The 20176-nt window shown below is 35.8% G+C and overlaps 1 protein-coding gene across 2 annotated transcripts in view; it reads right to left on the bottom strand.

Annotated features, from left to right (window-relative positions):
• Window positions 1-20176, bottom strand: part of DTWD2 (DTW domain containing 2) — a 97641-nt gene that overhangs the window by 49333 nt on the left and 28132 nt on the right. For both annotated transcript variants that reach the window (XM_034655911.1, XM_002915451.4), the window contains exons 3-4: window positions 16783-16877; window positions 14217-14409 (exon numbers count right to left, since the gene is read on the bottom strand). In XM_034655911.1, the coding sequence (XP_034511802.1) occupies window positions 14217-14409; window positions 16783-16877 (288 nt within the window). The remainder of the gene's footprint in view (window positions 1-14216; window positions 14410-16782; window positions 16878-20176) is intronic.

Raw genomic sequence — 20176 nt, forward strand, 5'->3', positions numbered from 1 at the left:
TGTGTTATGTGATTATGCATGTAAAACATTATTTACCCCTATTTGATTTGTTAAAATAAAATTTCCCTTTTTATTTCGTACTATAAATATTTAAGTTCCTCAGCCTTGCTCTTTCCTCCAAGGAGCAACTAACTAATGGAATTTCTGGTTTATCTTGGAGAACACAGACCCTCCTAATTAGTAATTGCTGGTGAGAGGAATCTCAGAAAGATAACAAGAGATGCTCAGGCTCTTTTTCCTATAACTGCAGAGGGCAAAACATTCTGAGTCAGAGGGCCTGTCCTGATAACATACAACTGAAAGCATTCACAAGAACACAAGTCTAGGATAGAGGCTGTCAAGTTTACAAATGTAATCATCCTGTTCTATTTTCTGTGATAAAACCATCCTTCAAATGTTAATTTGTAATGAAGGAGTCCCTCAAATCATCTGGAGTCAAAGAATCCTAGCATGTCCTGGGACTACAGCTTTTATCTAAGAAATCTGGTTTTTTTAAATTGGTTGTCTTGCTTGATAAGTGATTGCCCTAGAAATAGAATTTTAACTCCCATTTCTATTTCTGAAGAATTTAAATACCTGGAGCATAGCTTTGTTAGCCATAAAAATTTTGAAACTTTATCTCTTTCCATTCTTCATACATAAAGGTAAAATAAGCTGAGTTCTCTGGTAGATTCCTTACCTTAAAAATCATGTACTTTAAAATGCATTCACTGGATTTCATCAAAATTAAGAAATTCTGCACTTTCAAAGAGACTCTCTGCTAAGAGGATGAAAAGACCAGCCACAGACCAGAAGGAAATATTTGCAAATCACATACATAATAAGGGATTTGTACCCAGCATACATAAAGAACTCTCAGACTCAAGGGCCTGCAGTGGAAGAGGGAGGGGGGAAAAAAAAAAGAACTCTCAGACTTATTAATAAAACAAAGAAGCCAATTTAAAAATGGGCAAAAGATCTGATGTACACTTTACCAGAGAAGACAGATGGCAAACAAGCACATGAAAAAATGCTCGGCATCATTAATCGTTAGGTAAATGCAAAATAAAGCCACAGAAGCTGCCCCCATACAATTATTACAATGGCTAAAATGTAAAAGACTGACCATATCAAGTATTGTCAAGGATTTGAAGAAACTGGATCTCTCATAAACTACGGAAGGGATGTAAGTGGTAAAACCATTTTGGAAAACAGTCTGACAGTTTTCCCAAACTGCCCCCCCAAAATTTTTTTAAGTCTCAGGTACACCTATTATATGAATACAAGCATTCCACTCCTAGGTGAAAGCAATCAAAGAGAAAGCATACATCCATACAAAGATTTGCAGTGTATGTGCATGGCTACTTTATTTGTAATAGCCCAAACCTGAAAACAACCCAAAGGGCGTCAATAGATGCCCACATATACAAAGTGCACATATATCCACATAATAAAAAAGAATAAACTTCTGATACACACCAAAAATAATAAACTGCAAAAAATGATTATGCCAAGTGAAAGAAGTCATACCAAAAAATAGTATTAACGTACAATTATATTTATATAAAATTCTAGGAAATGCAAACTAATTGATAGTGGCAGAAAGATCACTGGGTGTCTCAGGATGGGGGAAGAGGGGAATAAAGAATGACAAAGCTCGAGAAAATTTGGTAAGTGATGGACATATGTTTACTATCCTCAGTGTGATGATGGTTTCACAGGTGCATACACAGGTTAAAACTTAGCAAACTGTACGTTTTACACATGTGCAGTTTATTTCAGGAGAGTTACAAAACAAAATTTAAACAGAAAAAGGATTGTACATTTGCAAAATAAATAAAAGGCGATGATATATGAAATTTTTAAGAGGCTTCAAGGGAAGACAGGTAAGTACATGATGATGATTCTTAGAGGCATCTATTCACCATAATGATCCAAACAAAGAAACTGTGCTGATGATGGGTTTACTGAGCTGCTAATGACAAGTCAGACACGTCAGAATTGTTATCCTGCGGACAGGATGATGCAAACGATAAAGGACAACTCAACAAATTACCGTTGGAGACGATGTACCTACTATATTCCAACACAGCACAGAACAAGAAATGCAAAAAAGAAAAACAAGGACAGGGAGACAGTCAACCAACTACCACATCACACTCTCTTTTAGTATCTACAGACGATACCATAACAAATCTTTACAGAAAGTTACCTTGCTATATATGTTTCTAAAAAGAAACTCCTGAGAAATAAAAATTTCAATTTCTGTTATTACTGAATGACTGTTTTTGCCCGTTCCTGATAAATGACTTTATAATGAAAATTCTCACTGTCAATGTTAACAATTCATAAGGAAAACGTATCTATTGTGTTTACAACTATAAATATTTAAGATTTCATATAACCTGTTATTTTTTTAGCTTTCAGGTAACCCCAAGCAGTATTTTTCCATTAATGCAAAATAAAATGATACTTTGTATATTCAATTGATTCTCATCATATAGTCATTTTAAATAAAACGTTTTCTAAGTTAGATACACATTTAAGAGCATTTGCTTCTAGTGACTTCCATCCTATACCACATACTGTATCTTAAGTGCTAAGATGTCCAAATTATCAAGTAAACTATATTCGATGTAATAATATTTTATAAAGAAAGGTAATAACCCTGGTTCCTTTTTCTACTTAATCCCCAAAGTTATAAGCCAAGTTTTAAGATAGTGCTCCCAGGTAAAGTAAGATTGTTTGCATCATGTTTGTCTAAAGAAAAGGCCCTGATGGGAATACCCATTTCCCAAGCAAAGAAACTATAAGAAATTATAGCCCAAAACCAATGCAGTAAACCCTACAACAAAAAAAAAAGGGGGGGGGGGAGGCAGGAACACCACAATTATCATTAAATGTCTGTGGTTATCTAATATATTATCATCACTGTCAATAAACCGTAAGCTCCATGAAGACGGAGATCAGGTCTACTCTAGTTCACTAACAAAACTAAGAACAATCAGAGTGGACGATGGAGTAGAAAAAGCATTCAACAGATATATGTTGCACGAATGAGTTAGTGAACCAATAAATAACTGAATAAATGAGCAAACATATAAACAATTGACAAAGAGAACACATGAGAAGACTTATTCTGGAGGAAAAGAACTTTTAGACTCCCTTTTAGACTACAACTTTTCTGTCTTTTCAAGGATATTAAACATTAACTTTATGAAATATTAGGTAAGATAAAAGAAAAAGAAGAAAGAATACTAAAACTATTATTTAAAAAAAGAATAAAAATAGTATTATACTCAGAAAAGCAGAAATGAAACTGAAAAAAATATGCATGAGAAAAAAAATCATTTAAATATGTCAGAAAACAAAAAGATAAAGATGATTAGGAAGATGGGGAACAGCCAGTCCCTTCAACAAATCATACTGGAAAAGCTGGGTACCCACGTGCAAAAGAATAAAGTTGGACCCTTATTTTACACCATACAAAAAAATGAAATCAAAATGGATTCAAGATGTAAAAAAGGCACAAAGCTAAGAGCCTCCTAGAAGAAAAGGGGAGGACTTCACAACATTAGATTTGGCAATAATGTCATGGATTCATGTGATACCAACAGCACAGATAACAAAAGAAAAAAATAGGTAAAAAGAACTACTTGAGTAAAAAGCTGAAAAAGCTTTTCTGAATAACAATGTAATATGCGTTACATTCCCATTTTCCTTTTCATGAGGGCACTTCTCCATGTTAATTGACAGAGACGTGTCTTAGCTCAGGCTGCTATAACAGAATACCACAGACTGGCTGACTGTCACCATCTTTGGGAATTCCCCTGTTGTGAGCCCTATATATGAGCCTTACAGCTCAGAATTTAAATCTTAGCCTTGGGAAACAATGCTCTGTGAATATCTTCATGTTTCTGCACACTCAGGGCTTTCTGAGCACAGAGCACTGGTGTCTCAAAGGATGTGTGAATGGTGCACACGTCTTGGAAGCGAGTATATACTGTTACACTGTATACGAGCACAAAAAAGAAATTTTTTTGGAAGGAAATGCAAGATACTTTTAACTCTAAAAAGTTGCAAGGAGGTAAATGCAGTTATGGGGTTGCTTGGAAGGAAGGCAAGGGAAATTATGAACTACTGATTTAAACGCTGATTTGTTTCAACAGTTAAACAGTATTGTATGTATTATTACACATATCAAGAATCATCAGTTTCCCTCTCCTCCTTCAAAGGTAGACTATTTGACTCATGAAATTATATTTTTACATGGATTTAATGAGTTGTCCAAAAGATATGAACAACATGTAGGCCATAATAAAATTTTTCAATATCTCACTGACATGCAACACCTGTTAGATGATAATTACCACCTAGATATGAGAAAACGTGTGTAACTATGTCTAATCTCCCATAAGTATATAAATACATGTAAAAGATTATACAGGCAAGTCTAATTTAAAATCACAAAAATAAAGTCTATTTAATGAATTCCCAGAGATAAATCACACTAGTGACTGAAAGCATCAGATGCTTACCCCAAGTGCTGCAGTTTTCCAAACTGGCCCTAACCCTTCCTCCACACACTCACACAGGGGCCTCTACGTATTTCTCTGTAATTAAGATTATACATTAATCCTTTCATCCCTTAATATCAACATCATATTTGACATAGAAATTTTAAACACATATGTCAGAACTCTCTACCAGTCCCCTGCATACTAGCTCTGTGATCTTGGGCAAGTTCCATAACATCTCTGTGTCTCAGTTTCTGCTTCTATTAAATGGAAATCATATTAAATTATTATGACAACTAAATGAGTTAATATTTGTACTTAGAAAAGTAACTGACACATAATAACTACTATAGGAATGCCTGGGAAATTAAATTAAATTAATAAAGGACAGAGTAACAGCTTCTTAACTTCTGAAAACAGTTCTAGCATTTGGCATCCAGAGATTCATAAGCCCTTCTCCCAAATCTGAACTCTTGACTTTTATACTCAGGGCCTCCAATCTTTTTCTACTTGCTTCTTTTTCTCTGAGCACTTAAACATCTAGTACTCAAGAAACAAAAGAAAAAACAGATAAGCTGGACTTCACCAAAATTACAAACTTTTTTGCATCAAAGAACACAATTAGGAAAGTTAAAGAACCACCCAGAGAAAAGAAGAAAATACTTGCAAGTCATATATCTGATATGAGGCACTCTAATGAATATATAAGGAATGCTTACAACTCAATCATATAAATAAATAAATAAATAAATAAATAAATAAATAAATAAATAAATAAATAACGGGAGGCGCCTGGGTGGCTCAGTCCCTTAAGTGTCTGCGCTCAGCTCAGGTCATGATCCCGGGGTCCTGGGATGGAGCCCCCGGTAGGGCTCCTTGCTCAGCGGGGAGTCTGCTTCTCCCTACCTTCTGCTAGTGCACCCTCTCTCTCTTTCCCTCTCTCTCTCTCAAATAAATAAAATTTTAAAAAGAAAAAAAAGCAAAATAGCTAATTTAAAAATCAAAGCACCTGAAAGCTATTTCTCCAAAAAGATATACAAATGACCAATTAGCACATACAAAGATGATGCCCATCATTAGTCGCTAGGGAAACACGCACACACACACGCACACAGGAAAAAGACATATGTAGGGTTGGCCCGGATATGGAGAAACTGAATCATTCATACATCACTAGAAGAAATATAAAACAAAGCATCTGCCTTATAAAACAGTTTGGCAGTTCCTCAAAAAGTTAAAAACAGAGTTACTAAACGACCCAACGATTCTACTCCCAGGTATATACCCAAAAGAACTGAAAAGAGGTAGACACACAAAAACCTACAGACAAATATTTATGACAGCATCATCCACAAGAGCCAAAAAGTGGAAACAAACCAAATGTCCATTAATGGATTAACGATAAACAAAATGTGGCATATGCACATACTGGAGTATTACTCAGCCACAAAAAAGAGTGGAGTACTGACACGTGCTACAACGTGGATCAACTCTGAAACATCTGCGGCTCCGAGACAGAGCCTGACACAAAGGCTACATATTGTACGATTCTATCTATAGAAAATACCCCAATAAGTAATCTACAGAGACAACACCCAGAGCAGTGTGTTACCTGCACTTGTGAATGGGGGAAGGAGGAAAAGGACTAAAATGGGTGCAGAGCTTTTGAGGGGAAGGAACTCAAAAACATGAAAATACTGTGGAAAATAGTAACAGTGAGTTACACAACTTTGTATACATACTAAAATCCACTGAATTGTACACTTTAAAGGGCTGCATTTAAAGGCTGTGAATTACATCTCAATTTTAAAATACCTAGTACAGCAGTGCTTCTCGAACTTTAACGTACAGAAGAATTACCTGCGTATTTTGCTAAAACGAAGATTCTGAGTAATTCTAAAGTGGAACTCGATATTCTGCATTTCTAATTAACTCCCCAGTGAGGCCAGTGCTGCTGGCCGATGAACCACACTCTGTAAGGAAGGCAGGGCACCTCCTCCCACACCCTGCTACCGTATACCTTCGCCTGACTTACTCTACTTGAGAATAAAAACATCTTATATTTTCGACTCTAAGTTTGACCAAATGGTTTGTGACACAAAATCATAAACTTAGGTTATTGTTAAAATAAATTCAGTACAACTTTTTTTAATTAGCAAATTCTAGGGATAGCCTGATATGCTGAATTAGAATGCAGGAGAGGCAGATTAGACTCCTGGTTCTCCCCATAACTGGCTGCAACTTCAGAAGAGTCATTTATAGATGGCCTTTAGCATCCTCCCTTCTGAAATGCTAAGGATTTATTAATCTTTAAGATTCCTTCTGGTTCAAAAATTTTATTATTCCCTGTCAAGGGATTTGAGAATTTCTCCCAGGAAGACAAGTAAGTTCACAGTAAAGAACTCAATGAGGAACTGATGGAAATAGGGTTCATGTAGATATTTCTTATTATTATTTTTTATTTATTATTATTATTTATCATTATTATTTTTAAAGTAAACTCTAGGCCCAATATGGGGCTTGAACTCATGACCCTGATTTCTAGAGCCATATGATCTACCAACTGGGCCAGCCAGGCTCCCCCCACGTAGAGATTTCTGGTAACTTTCTTTAAATTACCTTTTCACACATAGCAAGATCAGAGTTCCTATCTATTTATGTTCTGTTACCTGGAATCATACACCCAAGAGAAGCAAGTTAACTCAAGTTCTATATGTAAGTACAATGCCATCTACAACCTTGGAGATAAGCCTCAGAACCCATGAGGAGAACACAACACCCCAACACATGAGCCAGAAGAGATCCAGAGGTACGGATACAGTCTGTCAAAAAAAATGTGAATGATATGCAAAGATCAAAAAAGTTCATCAGTGACATTATAAACCTTTGGCATTCTGCATTTAACACTCAACTCCTCTTACTATGCCCAAAGGATACTCAAGTTTCATGACATGAAATACTAACTTTGTTGTGGCACCAATTTAAAGCACATTTATTGGAAGATACAGTACAGAAGTCACTTAAGAAACAATAAGCAAAACACGCTATTCAGAATCTATATCTCAAGGAGGCTGTATTGTGTCCTAGTTTTCCAGAATCTTTTACAAATTACTCTATGAAATTAAAAAAAAAAAACTTTCTTCTGAAAAGGAAAAGGGTATTAAAAAATAAGCCAACTCCCAATGCTGGTAATAGAAGTAACAAACATGAAATTTTGGATAAAATTAAAAGATAATCTGAAGAAAACAAAAACACTAAAATTGAAAAGGCATCTGCACCCCCATGTTCACCACAGCATTATCTACAGTAGCCAAGATAAGGAAACAATCTAAGGGTCCATAGATGGATGAATGCATAAAGAAAATGTGGTATGTGTGTACGTGTGTGTGTATATACACACACATATATACATATACAGACACACACAATGCATATTATTCAGCCATTAGAAAAAGGAAATCTTATCATTTGCAATAACATGGATGAACCTTGAGGGAATTATGCAAAGTGAAATAAGTCAGACAGAGAAAGACAAACAGCATATAACCTCACTTGTAGATGGAATCTAAAAAAAATAATAATTTAAACAAATGAGCTCCTAGATACAGAGAAAAGATTGGTGGCTGCCAGAGGTGGAAGGTGGAGGGGAGGTGAAACGGGTGAAGTGGGTCAAAAGGCGCAAACTTTCAGTAGGTGAGTCATGGGGATGTAATACACAGCATGGTAAATACGGTTAATAATACCGTACTGTACATGTGAAAGCTGCTGAGAGAACAGATCTTAAAAGTTCTCATCACAAGAAAGAAAACTATGATGACAGATGTTAATTAGACATGGATCTTTTTACAATAAATACAAATATCAAAGCATTACGCTGTACAGCTGAAACCAATACAACGTTATATATCAACTATATCTCAATTAAAAATTAAAAGAATAATGATGACTTTGAATTAGGCAATAGATTAGATACGTAACGTAATCCAGTCTGTAATAGGTCTATGTAGACACAAGAAACAGCTTTCATAAAAATGTTTTAGTCCCTGGGTTCTCCCAACAGTGCTCTGCTTATCGAGTGAGAAATTCAGCTTTAGTGGAAGTTTTAAAGGCAGTAGAGCAAGGATCTGCAAATAACTCACTAGAAATAAGTTTATGAAGAAGGGTGGGAGCCTCCACAAACATTTCCATATTCACCTTGGATTTATTCCTAGCCAGTGTCAAGAGTCTCCTGTGTAAAATTCCTTTGAGGGAAGAGATTCACTGCCAAATGGCCTGGATATATTAGAAATCCAGATTAAAAAGAGGCCAAATTAATGGGTCTGTATTACAATTCTTTTATTCCTCAGTTAAGTGCAAAGTTTACATATGGTTATTCTCTTGCTTGGGGAAAAAAGACTATATATTTTTTTCTGTAAAGAAATCAATACCTTGGATTTTAATGCTGATTTTTTTCTTTCTGCCATTTTTTCTCATGTATTTGCAGCAAAATTTTTATACTACTATAGAAACTGAATGGATTGGCTAAACGAAGAGTAACAGTTAAGACAAATATATGCAGAAAGCAGGTGTGTGAGTGTATGCATATTGATGGGATGGTAAAAGAAAACTGACAAATTACATTTAGAAATAAAGTCTAATTAATACGCATTATTTATACATTTGGGAAACTTAGACAAGAGCTGAATTTTCGTTGTACATTTTTGTTTTTCCCTTAGTGAACAAGACCATAAGAGAGAATTATACTAAAACATTGCTCTACAGCACTAATTTTGAATGAACTAAGAAATATATAAACAAACACGCTTTTGCAAGTAAACAAGTGATGCATAGTAGCCTGGTTATCTAGGTTTTTGGTCTGCCCATTCCTGCTTCTAAATAGTCCTGATAACAACACCCCACATCCTTGGAGAAATTTCCAGATTCACATGGTCCAACTGTCAATAGTGGTACCACCATCCACCCCACTCCCAACAATGGGAAAATCCAGGATTCTGCCCTGGGAAGGAGAAGTCATCTTTCTGTTAAGATAAATTTAGCCAAGAGGAGACTAACCTGCTGCTTCCTACCGATTTCGTTTCCTACCAATTTCTTCCAGTAGCAGCAAGGAAATCAAAAATCAAACCCAACACAAAGGGCAGCAAACCTCAAAAACAGAGAGATGCTTGAGAACCAAATCCAGGAAAGCCTGAAGCCACTCCTACCGGGTCTCGGCTTCCCAGTGACATGACCTGTATACTCTCTTTTTTGTTTCAGTTAGAGCTGGAGCTCTGTCATTAATTACCTATGAGCAACGCATGCTACTTATAACTTAATTGTATTCACATATTAAAGCAGGGCCCCTAGGAAACCCTACCATGTCATAAAATAAAAATTCTTTCCAGAAAAGCAGGGGAATAGTTACTAATTAAATAAAAATCATTACACATGAATGGGAAATTTTTCAAGAATGGGAGAATGTATTAAAAATAAAAAGATCTTTTTAGTGTTACAAAACGTAGTTCAGAACTTACTATAAAATCACTACAATTATCAATTTTTATAGATGTCTAAAAATATGTGTAGTTATATTTTATAGATGTCTAAAAATATGTGTAGTTATATTTAAAAATTAATCCCCTCTTTACCTCAACTTAGCTATCTGTGAATATATATGGTGTATGTATGCATATAAAACTTTTTTTTTTTTTTAAGAAAGAGTAAATGTACAGACTTCATTGGTTTTTGCAACAACTTCCAGAAACATTTTGTCTAACCAACCCACAATCATATATTTGGGCTGGGTATTGTATGACACTCTAAAAAAGCGTACGTATTATTATTCCTAAAATGACTCATATTTCCCATGTATCTTAAGATGAAACTATCTCAGGATATATAAGTTTTTATAAATTGCGTTGGGCTTTAAATTACTATTTTTTTTTATTTCAGGCAAAAAAAAAATTCAGGAAAAAATATTTAGGAAAAGACATTTTTGCTAGAGCTCTTGCTACAGCTAGCAACATTTCAATTTCAAAAAGTAAATTTGGATACCTATTCCTTAACTCTCAAAAGGTTCAGAAAAGCATAAAATACGCACAGAGAGTGATAAGGCAAATAATGACTGTTAAAACTTTAGGGCATTAGAGGGACCTCTGTTATTACTCTTGAAACTTTTCTGGAAGTTTGAAGCTCTTTCAACATAAAGGTTCACAATTTAGTATCACACTGTTATATAATTATTAGGGTATTTTATAAATATATTTATTTTCTATTTTGTGACTTTGTTTTCATATATATGGCCCATTTTTTTGAGATTTTCACCTTCACCTTATTCATTTCTAAGAACTCTAAGCTTCTGAAGCCTTTACCTGATTCACAGATTTCCAGAAACCCATTTGCCTTTCACTTTAGCTTATAGTGATATTTTCCCTTATGTAGTCAAATCTATCTAATGTTTCTTTTAAGTACTTTGTTTCATCTGATGGTTGTAATATACCCATTTCAAGGTTAAACAAATATCCACCTATATTTGCTTCCAGTTTGGAAAAATAAGAAAAGGAAAAAGTGATAAAAATATATGGTATAGTAGGATGGGAAAATTATTTAATTTACCTATGTCCTTACCTGCTACTCAATTTAAAGAAGAAAATGAATTTGGTAAATTATATATTTTAAAATATCTTTTAATCTTTTTAATACAACTTTGTGATTCATTTCTATGGTACTCATGTAGTTACCACAAAATGAAAGATGCAGACACAGCATAAGCATGCGGAAAAAGAAAAAAAAATTCAAATATTTGCACTAAACCATTTTACAGACATAAGGCTTCCATTAAACTTTCTTTGTATGTTGGGCAGTATCTAACTGTAATGTCAACATAAATTTTGCCTAAAATGTGCAGCAACCTAACAGTATCCTTGCCTTTTAGGAGCTGGTTCTTGTGGAACACGGAGTATTCATGGAGCCAGATAAACGTACAGAAGCCATCCTAAGTAAATGTACTCGATGGAAGTTCCCCTTTCAGAAGCAGTATGCCACTCTGGTTAAGACCACAGCTTGGGCTCTAAACGAAGTGGGTTAAATTCGCAGCTCTGCCCTGAAACAGTTGTGCGATCTAAAGCAAACTACTAAACACGTCTGTGCCTCAGTTTCTTCATGTGTTACCTAAGACAGTAACAATACTTTGGGAAGACTAAGCAAGTTAATACGTGTAAACCACTTGGAATCGGGACTGGCTCATTCAAAACTCAACACATTAGCTATTTTTTACATCAGTTTTACAGAGATGAGCCTCATCTAAAAGTCTTATCTGCATTTTAATCAAAGGAAATGAAAACTACAAAGAATTTGAGACTAAAATCTCAGAATCAGGGTTTCATTGTTATTCTTCACTAAGTGCATGTCTTGTTATGCATACAACAGAACAGATAAATATATAACACAAAAGCTACTAGAAATGTAGAGCTAACTTCATTTAAAAGACATAAACGGAAGCTTTTCAAATACCTTTGTATGACAAAAATAAAAGTATAAAAGAAAAATCTGAGGTGAATTTTTTATAGTAACAGAACAGATACAAAATTTTGCCATGTACTTACCTACCTTTTATAGTAACAGAACAGATACAAAAATTTGCCATGTACTTACCTACACAAATCATAAACATAATCAAAATATTATAGGCAGTGTTCTTTTATCATAACACAACAAAATAAGAAATAAAAATAAAACATGGACAAAAATGTTATAACACCTGAGAATTAAGAAGTCATTGACAAGGCACCTGACTGGCTCAGTTGGTTAAGCGTCTGCCTTCAGCTCTGGTCATGATCCCAGGGTCCTGGTCCCTCAGCAGGGAATCTGCTTCTCCCTCTGCCCCTCCCCTCTACTTGTGCATGCTCGTGTGCTCTCTCTCTCAAAAATAAATAACGGACACCTGGGTGGCTCAGTCGTTAAGCGTCTGCCTTTCGTTCAGGTCATGATCCCAGGGTCCTGGGATCCAGACCCACATCAGGCTCCCTGCTCAGCAGGAAGCCTGCTTCTCCCTCTCCCACTCCCCCCCCCCGCCTGCATTCCCTGTCTCGCCGTCTCTCTCTCTATCTCTGTCAAATAAATAAATAAATAATCTTTTAAAAATTAATAAATAAATAAATAAAATCTTTTTTTAAAAAGTCATTGATAATCCATGGGTAGAAAGAAATCAAAACAAATTACAAATTATATTAGTGCTATAGATAAAAGAATACCTCAACCCAAAACTATAAGATACAATGAAAGTTACACTAAGAAGAAATATTGCAGCCTTCTCTCCCTTTATTATTAATGAAGGAACTCACTAATCTTAGTAAAGGATAAGAATACACAGTAAAATCTTACAAAAATAGAAAAAAATGAGCTGATAAAGGTGAAAGAAACTAATCAAGATAAAAAACACAGATTAAGAAAATAATAAAGTACAATAGCCATTAAAACAATCTAAAGGCTAATACTTTCAAAAGCTAAATAAAATAGAGAAATATGTTCTGAGTATGCTCATAGGGAAAAGAATGTACGTGTGTGAGTGATTAGAGAGGACAAAGGACACAATTCAGAATAAATTAAAATAAGTATTTAAGAATATATTCAGGTATATGGCAACCAATTTGCTAACTCAGGTGAAAGAAGTAATTCCCCAAAAAAGATAAAAGTTATTTAAAAACTGAACCAAATAGAGAAAGCTTGAATAATTTCCATAAGAGTTTGAAAGAAGGGTTTAAAAGTTATCATTTTTAGGGGTGCCTGGGTGGCAGAGCGGTTAAGCGCCTGCCTTCGACTCAGGGCGTGATCCCGGCGTTACGGGTGAGCCCCACATCAGGCTCCTCCGCTATGGGCCTGCTTCTTCCTCTCCCACTCCCCTGCTTGTGTTCCCTCTCGCTGGCTGTCTCTTTCTCTGTCGAATAAATAAATAAAATCTTTAAAAAAAAAAAAAAAAAAAAAAAAAAAAAGTTATCATTTTTAAAAAGGCCAGGAGCAGGTGGTTTCACCAATGAGTTCATTCTCATTTTTAAAAAGCAAGGAATTTCAATATTATTTGAACTATTCCAGGCTATAGGAAAATATTAAAATCGCTCCCCATTCATTTGGTGAAGTTAAGATTATCTTAGTACCCAAACCTGATAATAAAAGTATAAAAAATATACAAATTATAATTCAATGGCCTCATAAAAATTTCAGCAATTTATCAAAAGGATAATAGAAAATGATCAAGTGGAGTTCATTCAAAGAACACAAGAATGGCTCAGTATAGGAAATGTAACAATATCAGCAAATTGGGTAATCTATAGAATGAATGACAAAAAGTATTTCATAAAAATTCAGTCATTCCTAATAAGAACAGGTAATTTAGTTACCGAATAGAAGTATTTAAATATAACACTTAACAAAAACATTAATACAAAGAGAAATAACTAATCCTTAGACTTCACTGATTAAGTGTCTGAGATACTCTTACTATAGCCAAATGCCTAAATTATGGTGAAGTTTGGTGGTAGGAATTGAGAAAGATGAATAGGTTTCAAATTTTCTACATATACATATCAAACACACATACAAGCATATACATATCTATGTACATGCATTCACATATATAAATAGCATCAAATCCATATATAAAAACGTATGTGTATCCCCTCAGAGTAAATATATACAACATACATAATTACACATTTGTGTTTATTCTATGTTAAAATACTAGTTTACCTGTTTAGGGAGTCGGAACAAAGAATTCTTATAGAAAATGTCCTTAGCCTGGCTCCATGTACCATCAATGATGATGATTGTGGAAGGATAAATAGGAGAATCTAATATAAATTCTTCCAAATTAGCAGCTTCAGCTCCTGGATATAATATTAATGTATCAGACTTCCGACAAACAGTTGAAAGTTCAGGATCTCTAAAAATTTTAAAAGAAAATCTTCATTAGCATGTAAGGGGAGAAAAAGTTTATTCCTATTGTAGTTCCTTCAAAAATACACATCAAAGCATTTTGGTATTGCAGACGTAAGAATGAATGAGACAGTCTCTGTCTGCAAGCAACAAAACAACCTCGAAGGGAAGGAAACAAGAGTCTATTAAAGACAATAAATGACATCTTCTTCAAACTAATAAATGGCATCTACGAAAATGTACATCAAAATCATATTTTACAGGGGCGCCTGGGTAGCGCAGTCATTAAGCGTCTGCCTTCGGCTCAGGGAGGGATCCCGGCAATCTGGGATGGAGCCCCACATCAGGCTCTTCCGCTGGGAGCCTGCTTCCTCCTCTCCCACTCCCCCTGCTTGTGTTCCCTCTCTCACTGGCTGTCTCTCTGTCAAATAAATAAAATCTTTTTAAAAAATCATATTTTACAGTTTCCTTTGAGATTGAGATCATGGTAAAAATCTTGACTTTCACCACTCCTAATACACATTGTACTAAAGTTCCCAGTTATTGCAATAAAGCAAGAAAAAGAAATAAAAGGCATAAAGATCGGAAATAACCTTATTTGCAGGTGATAATGCTACTTCCATAGAAAGTTCTAGGGAAGCTACAAAACAATTTCAATAAGTACCAAATGAATTTAGAAAGTAACCCAATACAGGGTTGACACACAAAACCCAACTGTTTTCTTATATACTAGAGGCAAAAAATTGAAGGTAAGTATTCTTAAATTCCATTTACAAAGGATACCAAAAGCAGTAGGTCTCTTAACCATTATTCCATGGTTACATCATGTACTCTAAAAAAAGCTTAAATTAATATCATTCAATTGCCAGATTAATATTTAGTTAGTAATATTAATTGGCTTTAGTCTAAAAATCCATCAGTGAATAATAATTTACTGAATAAGCACTATATTAGGCTCCAAAGGAAAAAACCAAGCTACTTAATATAATAGATTCAAAATGGGATGAGCTATTTGAAAATGCATCAAGTTTCTCATCCACAAACACATTTGTGGAGAGGTTAGATAGCCAAATATCAGGAATGACCCACATAGTTTAGATACTCATCACTTTTGCAATGAAATAACCTGGATCCAAGCTGGCAGTTGGATCAAGTTTGGATATATCTACATCCATCTATGAATTATAAAGAGACGATCATTCATTATAAAGAGCCTCTATGTGAAAGAAATGACACAATGTAAATGATATGGATGCTCCCCATGTGAAAGGCTCTGATCTCACATGCATTCCCAACAAAATGGCAACATTCACAATAGCAGCACCAAGCCCAGAGAAAATCTCATCTCTGAGGGCAAAGCAAAAGAAAAAAAAATTTTTTTAAGAAAAATGTATATAAGAAAAGTGTTCCTAAACAAAGTTTCAAAGAAGGGAAAAAATGATTTTATAAAAGTTCTAACATGATATTATTTTCATAATTTTAAACTAAATAATAAAGGAACCTAAAATAATAAAGGAAGGGAAAAGTTTGGTCAATTCCCTGGGCTTGGAGCTAGTACTAGCCTTACTTAGCATTTTCATAAGTGCACTGAAAAAAATACACTTAACTGTGTAGATAGGATCAAAATAGTTAGTGAAGGCTTTGTGAATGGGCAGGAAAGAAAAAAAAATGCTTCAAAGGTAAGAAAAGATCTGTAGAAAAATTTAAATATACACATAGTATTTAATATATATTTATGATAATGAGTTATATAATAGAGTATGAAATAAGATCCAATAACATTACAGAACTGTCAGTGAAGTTATCAACTAATGGGCTGCTGCCTATAAAAATACTGGGCCTCATCAAAAAGAGTATTTTAAATATGACAGGAAGAAGGCATTCTATCCTTTAAAAAAAATGTGATGTGCCTTTAACAAGAACACTAAATATAGTACTTAGTCACCGTGCCTTAGGAAAACTTTAATTGGCTAGAACTAGATAAATATGTGTTCATTTACATAAATGTATATCATATATAACTGTTAACTTAAAAAAAGAAGAAAAAACACAACTAAATCTAAGTACTCAACCATCTTGAAGGCAGTTTTAACAAAAATGAAATAAACAGTAAATATATGCCTTTCTAGGCTCAACATATATTCCTATAGAATTGAGATAATCCCTCTGTTTATTACATTTTGGCCTGTGTTTTCTGAGGGTGTTTTTGTTCATGTTTTGATTTGTCTTGTATTATTTGGAAGAAAGCGGCAAAACTTAATTTTTTTTAACCTCTTCCAATGTACCATGCTCTGGGTCTGATGGACAACGTGAAGGAAACCATTTTTTAAAGATCTGTGTAGGTAAGACTTACTCTCAATTGCCCTAAAAGGTAATTTACCTTTCCTCACTGAAGCGACGACCAATCTTGACTTTACACTTGTCCGGGGGGAGGCATGCTGCTAATAGGGGAACTGTCCGCAACACTTTGTTTTCCTTTAATTAAAAAATTAATTAAAACATAGATTTTCACTTAGACAAACACACTTTTAAATCTTTCATGATGAACATCTGATTCATTACATGATATGTAACTTTCACAAGACTTTTATTACAGACCACAGTTTAATAAAAAGAGCTACAGTTTCTCTGATTTATCAGTATTAAATATAAGTGCACATTTTTATTCTACTTGAGTGTGTTTAGAGGTTTACTGATCAAATAAGAAGATAATATTAACCTAAATAATGGTGAAAAATGAAATCTGCATTTAACTAAATTGAATCATTTATTCTGACAAATTTTATTTCAGTAGTAATTTCATTTTGTAGTATGTCAACTTGAAGATAATTGCCTAAATCTTTATGTCCAGAAGAGAAGGGCCAAAAAAACAAAATCATGGGGCACATCAAATTGACACCGAAGCCAATCTAAAAGAGCTCCCAAAGACCAAAATGGTACAATTTGAGTAACAAAGTAAGTAGCAAGGTATCTGGATTATGACATAAAATATAAAATAAATAAATAGGAGAGAAGAGATAAATCCTCCTTATAGAAGAATTCCAAGTAATAAACATAAGAACTCAGTACTTCAGAGACCATCCTGAACACGGAATCAGCATGAGACGCAGGAAGATACATCTGGATCTCTACAAATGAACATCTCCAGCGCGGAGTATTGAGGTACGAAGCGGGGAGCCGTGAACGAGCACAGATACCGGAAGATATACGGAAGGGGGAGAGAGCCACTGCGTTTGGGTGCCGGGAAGCGGTAGCCACCTGCACGGGGGAGCGGGCAGACTCTCAGACGGGCACCGGGGAGAGAGCAGACCGAGACAGTGAGCAGGGAACGCGCGCCACCAGTCTGAAATGGAGCTCTGGTGCGCTCACTGGAACCAGACTGAGACCGGGAGCTCCAGAATGCACGGGGGCGGCTGGCGGCTGGTGGTGTTAGAAACACAAAGGACAGAGACGCGCAGGCCCTGGAAGTGAGGGCTGGGACGTTGAGTGTGGGGCGCACATCCCGAAACGCTGCAGAGTTGAGCAGCACCAACAGAAACAGAGTTAAAGTGGCCAGAACATCAGTGGAGAACGGGCTGCAATCCCTCTGTTCTGACAGAGGCTGAAATTTGGCCGCTGCTGCTCTGACTCTCAGAAGAGGCACAGCAAACCGCCAGGGAAAGCAGCCAGAGAACAAAAGCCTGGAAATACCGGCTCACAGTGTGCCTGTCCCCATCCCCCCTCGCGGGGGACATGGAGACTCTACCCAAACAGGTTTGCCTGAGTATCGGCGTGGCAGGCCCCTACCCCAGAAGGCAGGCTGAAAAATCAAGAAGCCCACATCCCTAAGGTCCCTATAAAACAAGGGCGCATGGCCTGGGTCCCAGTCAATAATTTGGGCTCTGGACAACCCCGCAACCTCTCCTCATCAGAATGACAAGAAGGAGAAGCCCTCCCCCCACCGCAAAGAAAAGACAGTGAGTCTGTGGCCTCTGCCACAGAAATAATGGATATGGATGTAACCAAATTATCAGAAATGGAATTCAGAGTAACAATGGTCAAGATGATGTGTAGACTTGAAAAAAGTATTAACAAAAATGTTAATGTGAATATAGAATCTCTAAGGGCGGAAATGAGAACGAATCTGGAAGAAATTAAAAATTCTATGAGCCAAATGCAGTCAAAACAAGAGGCTCTGACGGCCAGGGTAAATGAGGCAGAAGAACGTATCAGCAAATTGGAGGATGGGTTAGTAGAAGAGAAAGCTAAAATAGAAACTTGGCTCAAAAAAATCCAATCNGCTGGTCTTAAAAAAATCCACGCCCACGAATGTAGATTACGGGAGATTACTGACTCTATGAAACGATCCAATGTCAGAATCATCGGCATCCCTGAAGGGGTGGAGAAAAACAGAGGTCTAGAAGAGATATTTGAACAAATTGTAGCTGAAAACTTCCCTAATCTAGCAAGGGAAACAAGCATTCGTGTCCAAGAGGCAGAGAGGACCCCATCCAAGCTCAACCAGGACAAACCTACGCCACGGCATGTCATAGTGCAATTCGCAAATATTAGATCCAAGGATACAGTATTGAAAGCATCCAGAGAAAAGAAATTTCTCACGTACCAAGGCAAAGGTATCAGAATGACGTCAGACCTGTCTACACAGACCTAGAATGAGAGAAAGGGTTGGGGGGGCATTTTTAAAGCTCTTTCAGAGAAAAACATGCAGCCAAGGATCCTTTATCCAGCAAAGCTGTCATTCAGAATTGATGGAGAAATTTAAGACTTCCAGAATCACCAGTCATTGACCAATTTCGTAACCACGAAACCAGCCCTACAGGAGATATTAAGGGGGGTTCCATAAAAGTAAAATGGCCCCAAGAGTGATACAGAACAGAAAGTCACAATCTATAGAAACAAAAACTTTACAGGCAACATGGCATCATTAAAATCATATCTCTCAATAATCAGTCTCAATGTAAATGGCCTAAATGCCCCCATAAAATGCCGCAGGGTTGCAGATTGGATAAAAAGAAATGACCCATCCATTTGCTGTCTACAAGAGACTCATTTTGAACCTAAAGATACATTCAAACTGAAAGTAAAGGGATGGNGAACCTAAAGATACTGAAAGACTGAAAGTAAAGGGATGGAATACCATCTTTCACGCCCATGGACCTCAAAAGAAAGCTGGGGTAGCAATTCTCATAGCAGACAGATTGGATTTTAAACTAAAGAGTATAGTTAGAGACACAGAAGGGCACTATATTATTCTTAAAGGATGTATCCAAAAATGGATATGACAATTATAAATATATATGCCCCCAACAGGGAGCAGCAAAATACACAAGCCAATGCTTAACCACAATAAAGAGACATATAGATAAAAATACACTAATAGTAGGGGACCTCAACACCCCACTATCAGAAATACAGATCACCTAAGCAAGAAATCAGCAAAGAAACAAGAGCTTTGAATGCCATACTCGACGAGTTGGACCTCATAGATATATATAGAACACTACACCCCAGAACCAAAGAATACTCATTCTATTCTAATGCCCATGGAACATTCTCAAGAATAGACCATGTTCTGGGTCACAAAACAGGTCTCAACCGATACCAAAAGACTGAAATTATTCCCTGCATATTCTCAGACCACAACGCTCTGAAATTGGAACTTAACCACAAGGAAAAATTTGGAAGAAACGCAAACACTGGAGCCTAAGAACCATCCTGCTCAGGAATGAATCGATAAACCAGGAAATCAAAAATCAATTTAAACAATTTATGGA

This window comes from Ailuropoda melanoleuca, chromosome 3, assembly GCF_002007445.2.
Source record: "Ailuropoda melanoleuca isolate Jingjing chromosome 3, ASM200744v2, whole genome shotgun sequence".
In the NCBI taxonomy this organism is placed as follows: Eukaryota; Metazoa; Chordata; class Mammalia; order Carnivora; family Ursidae; genus Ailuropoda; species Ailuropoda melanoleuca.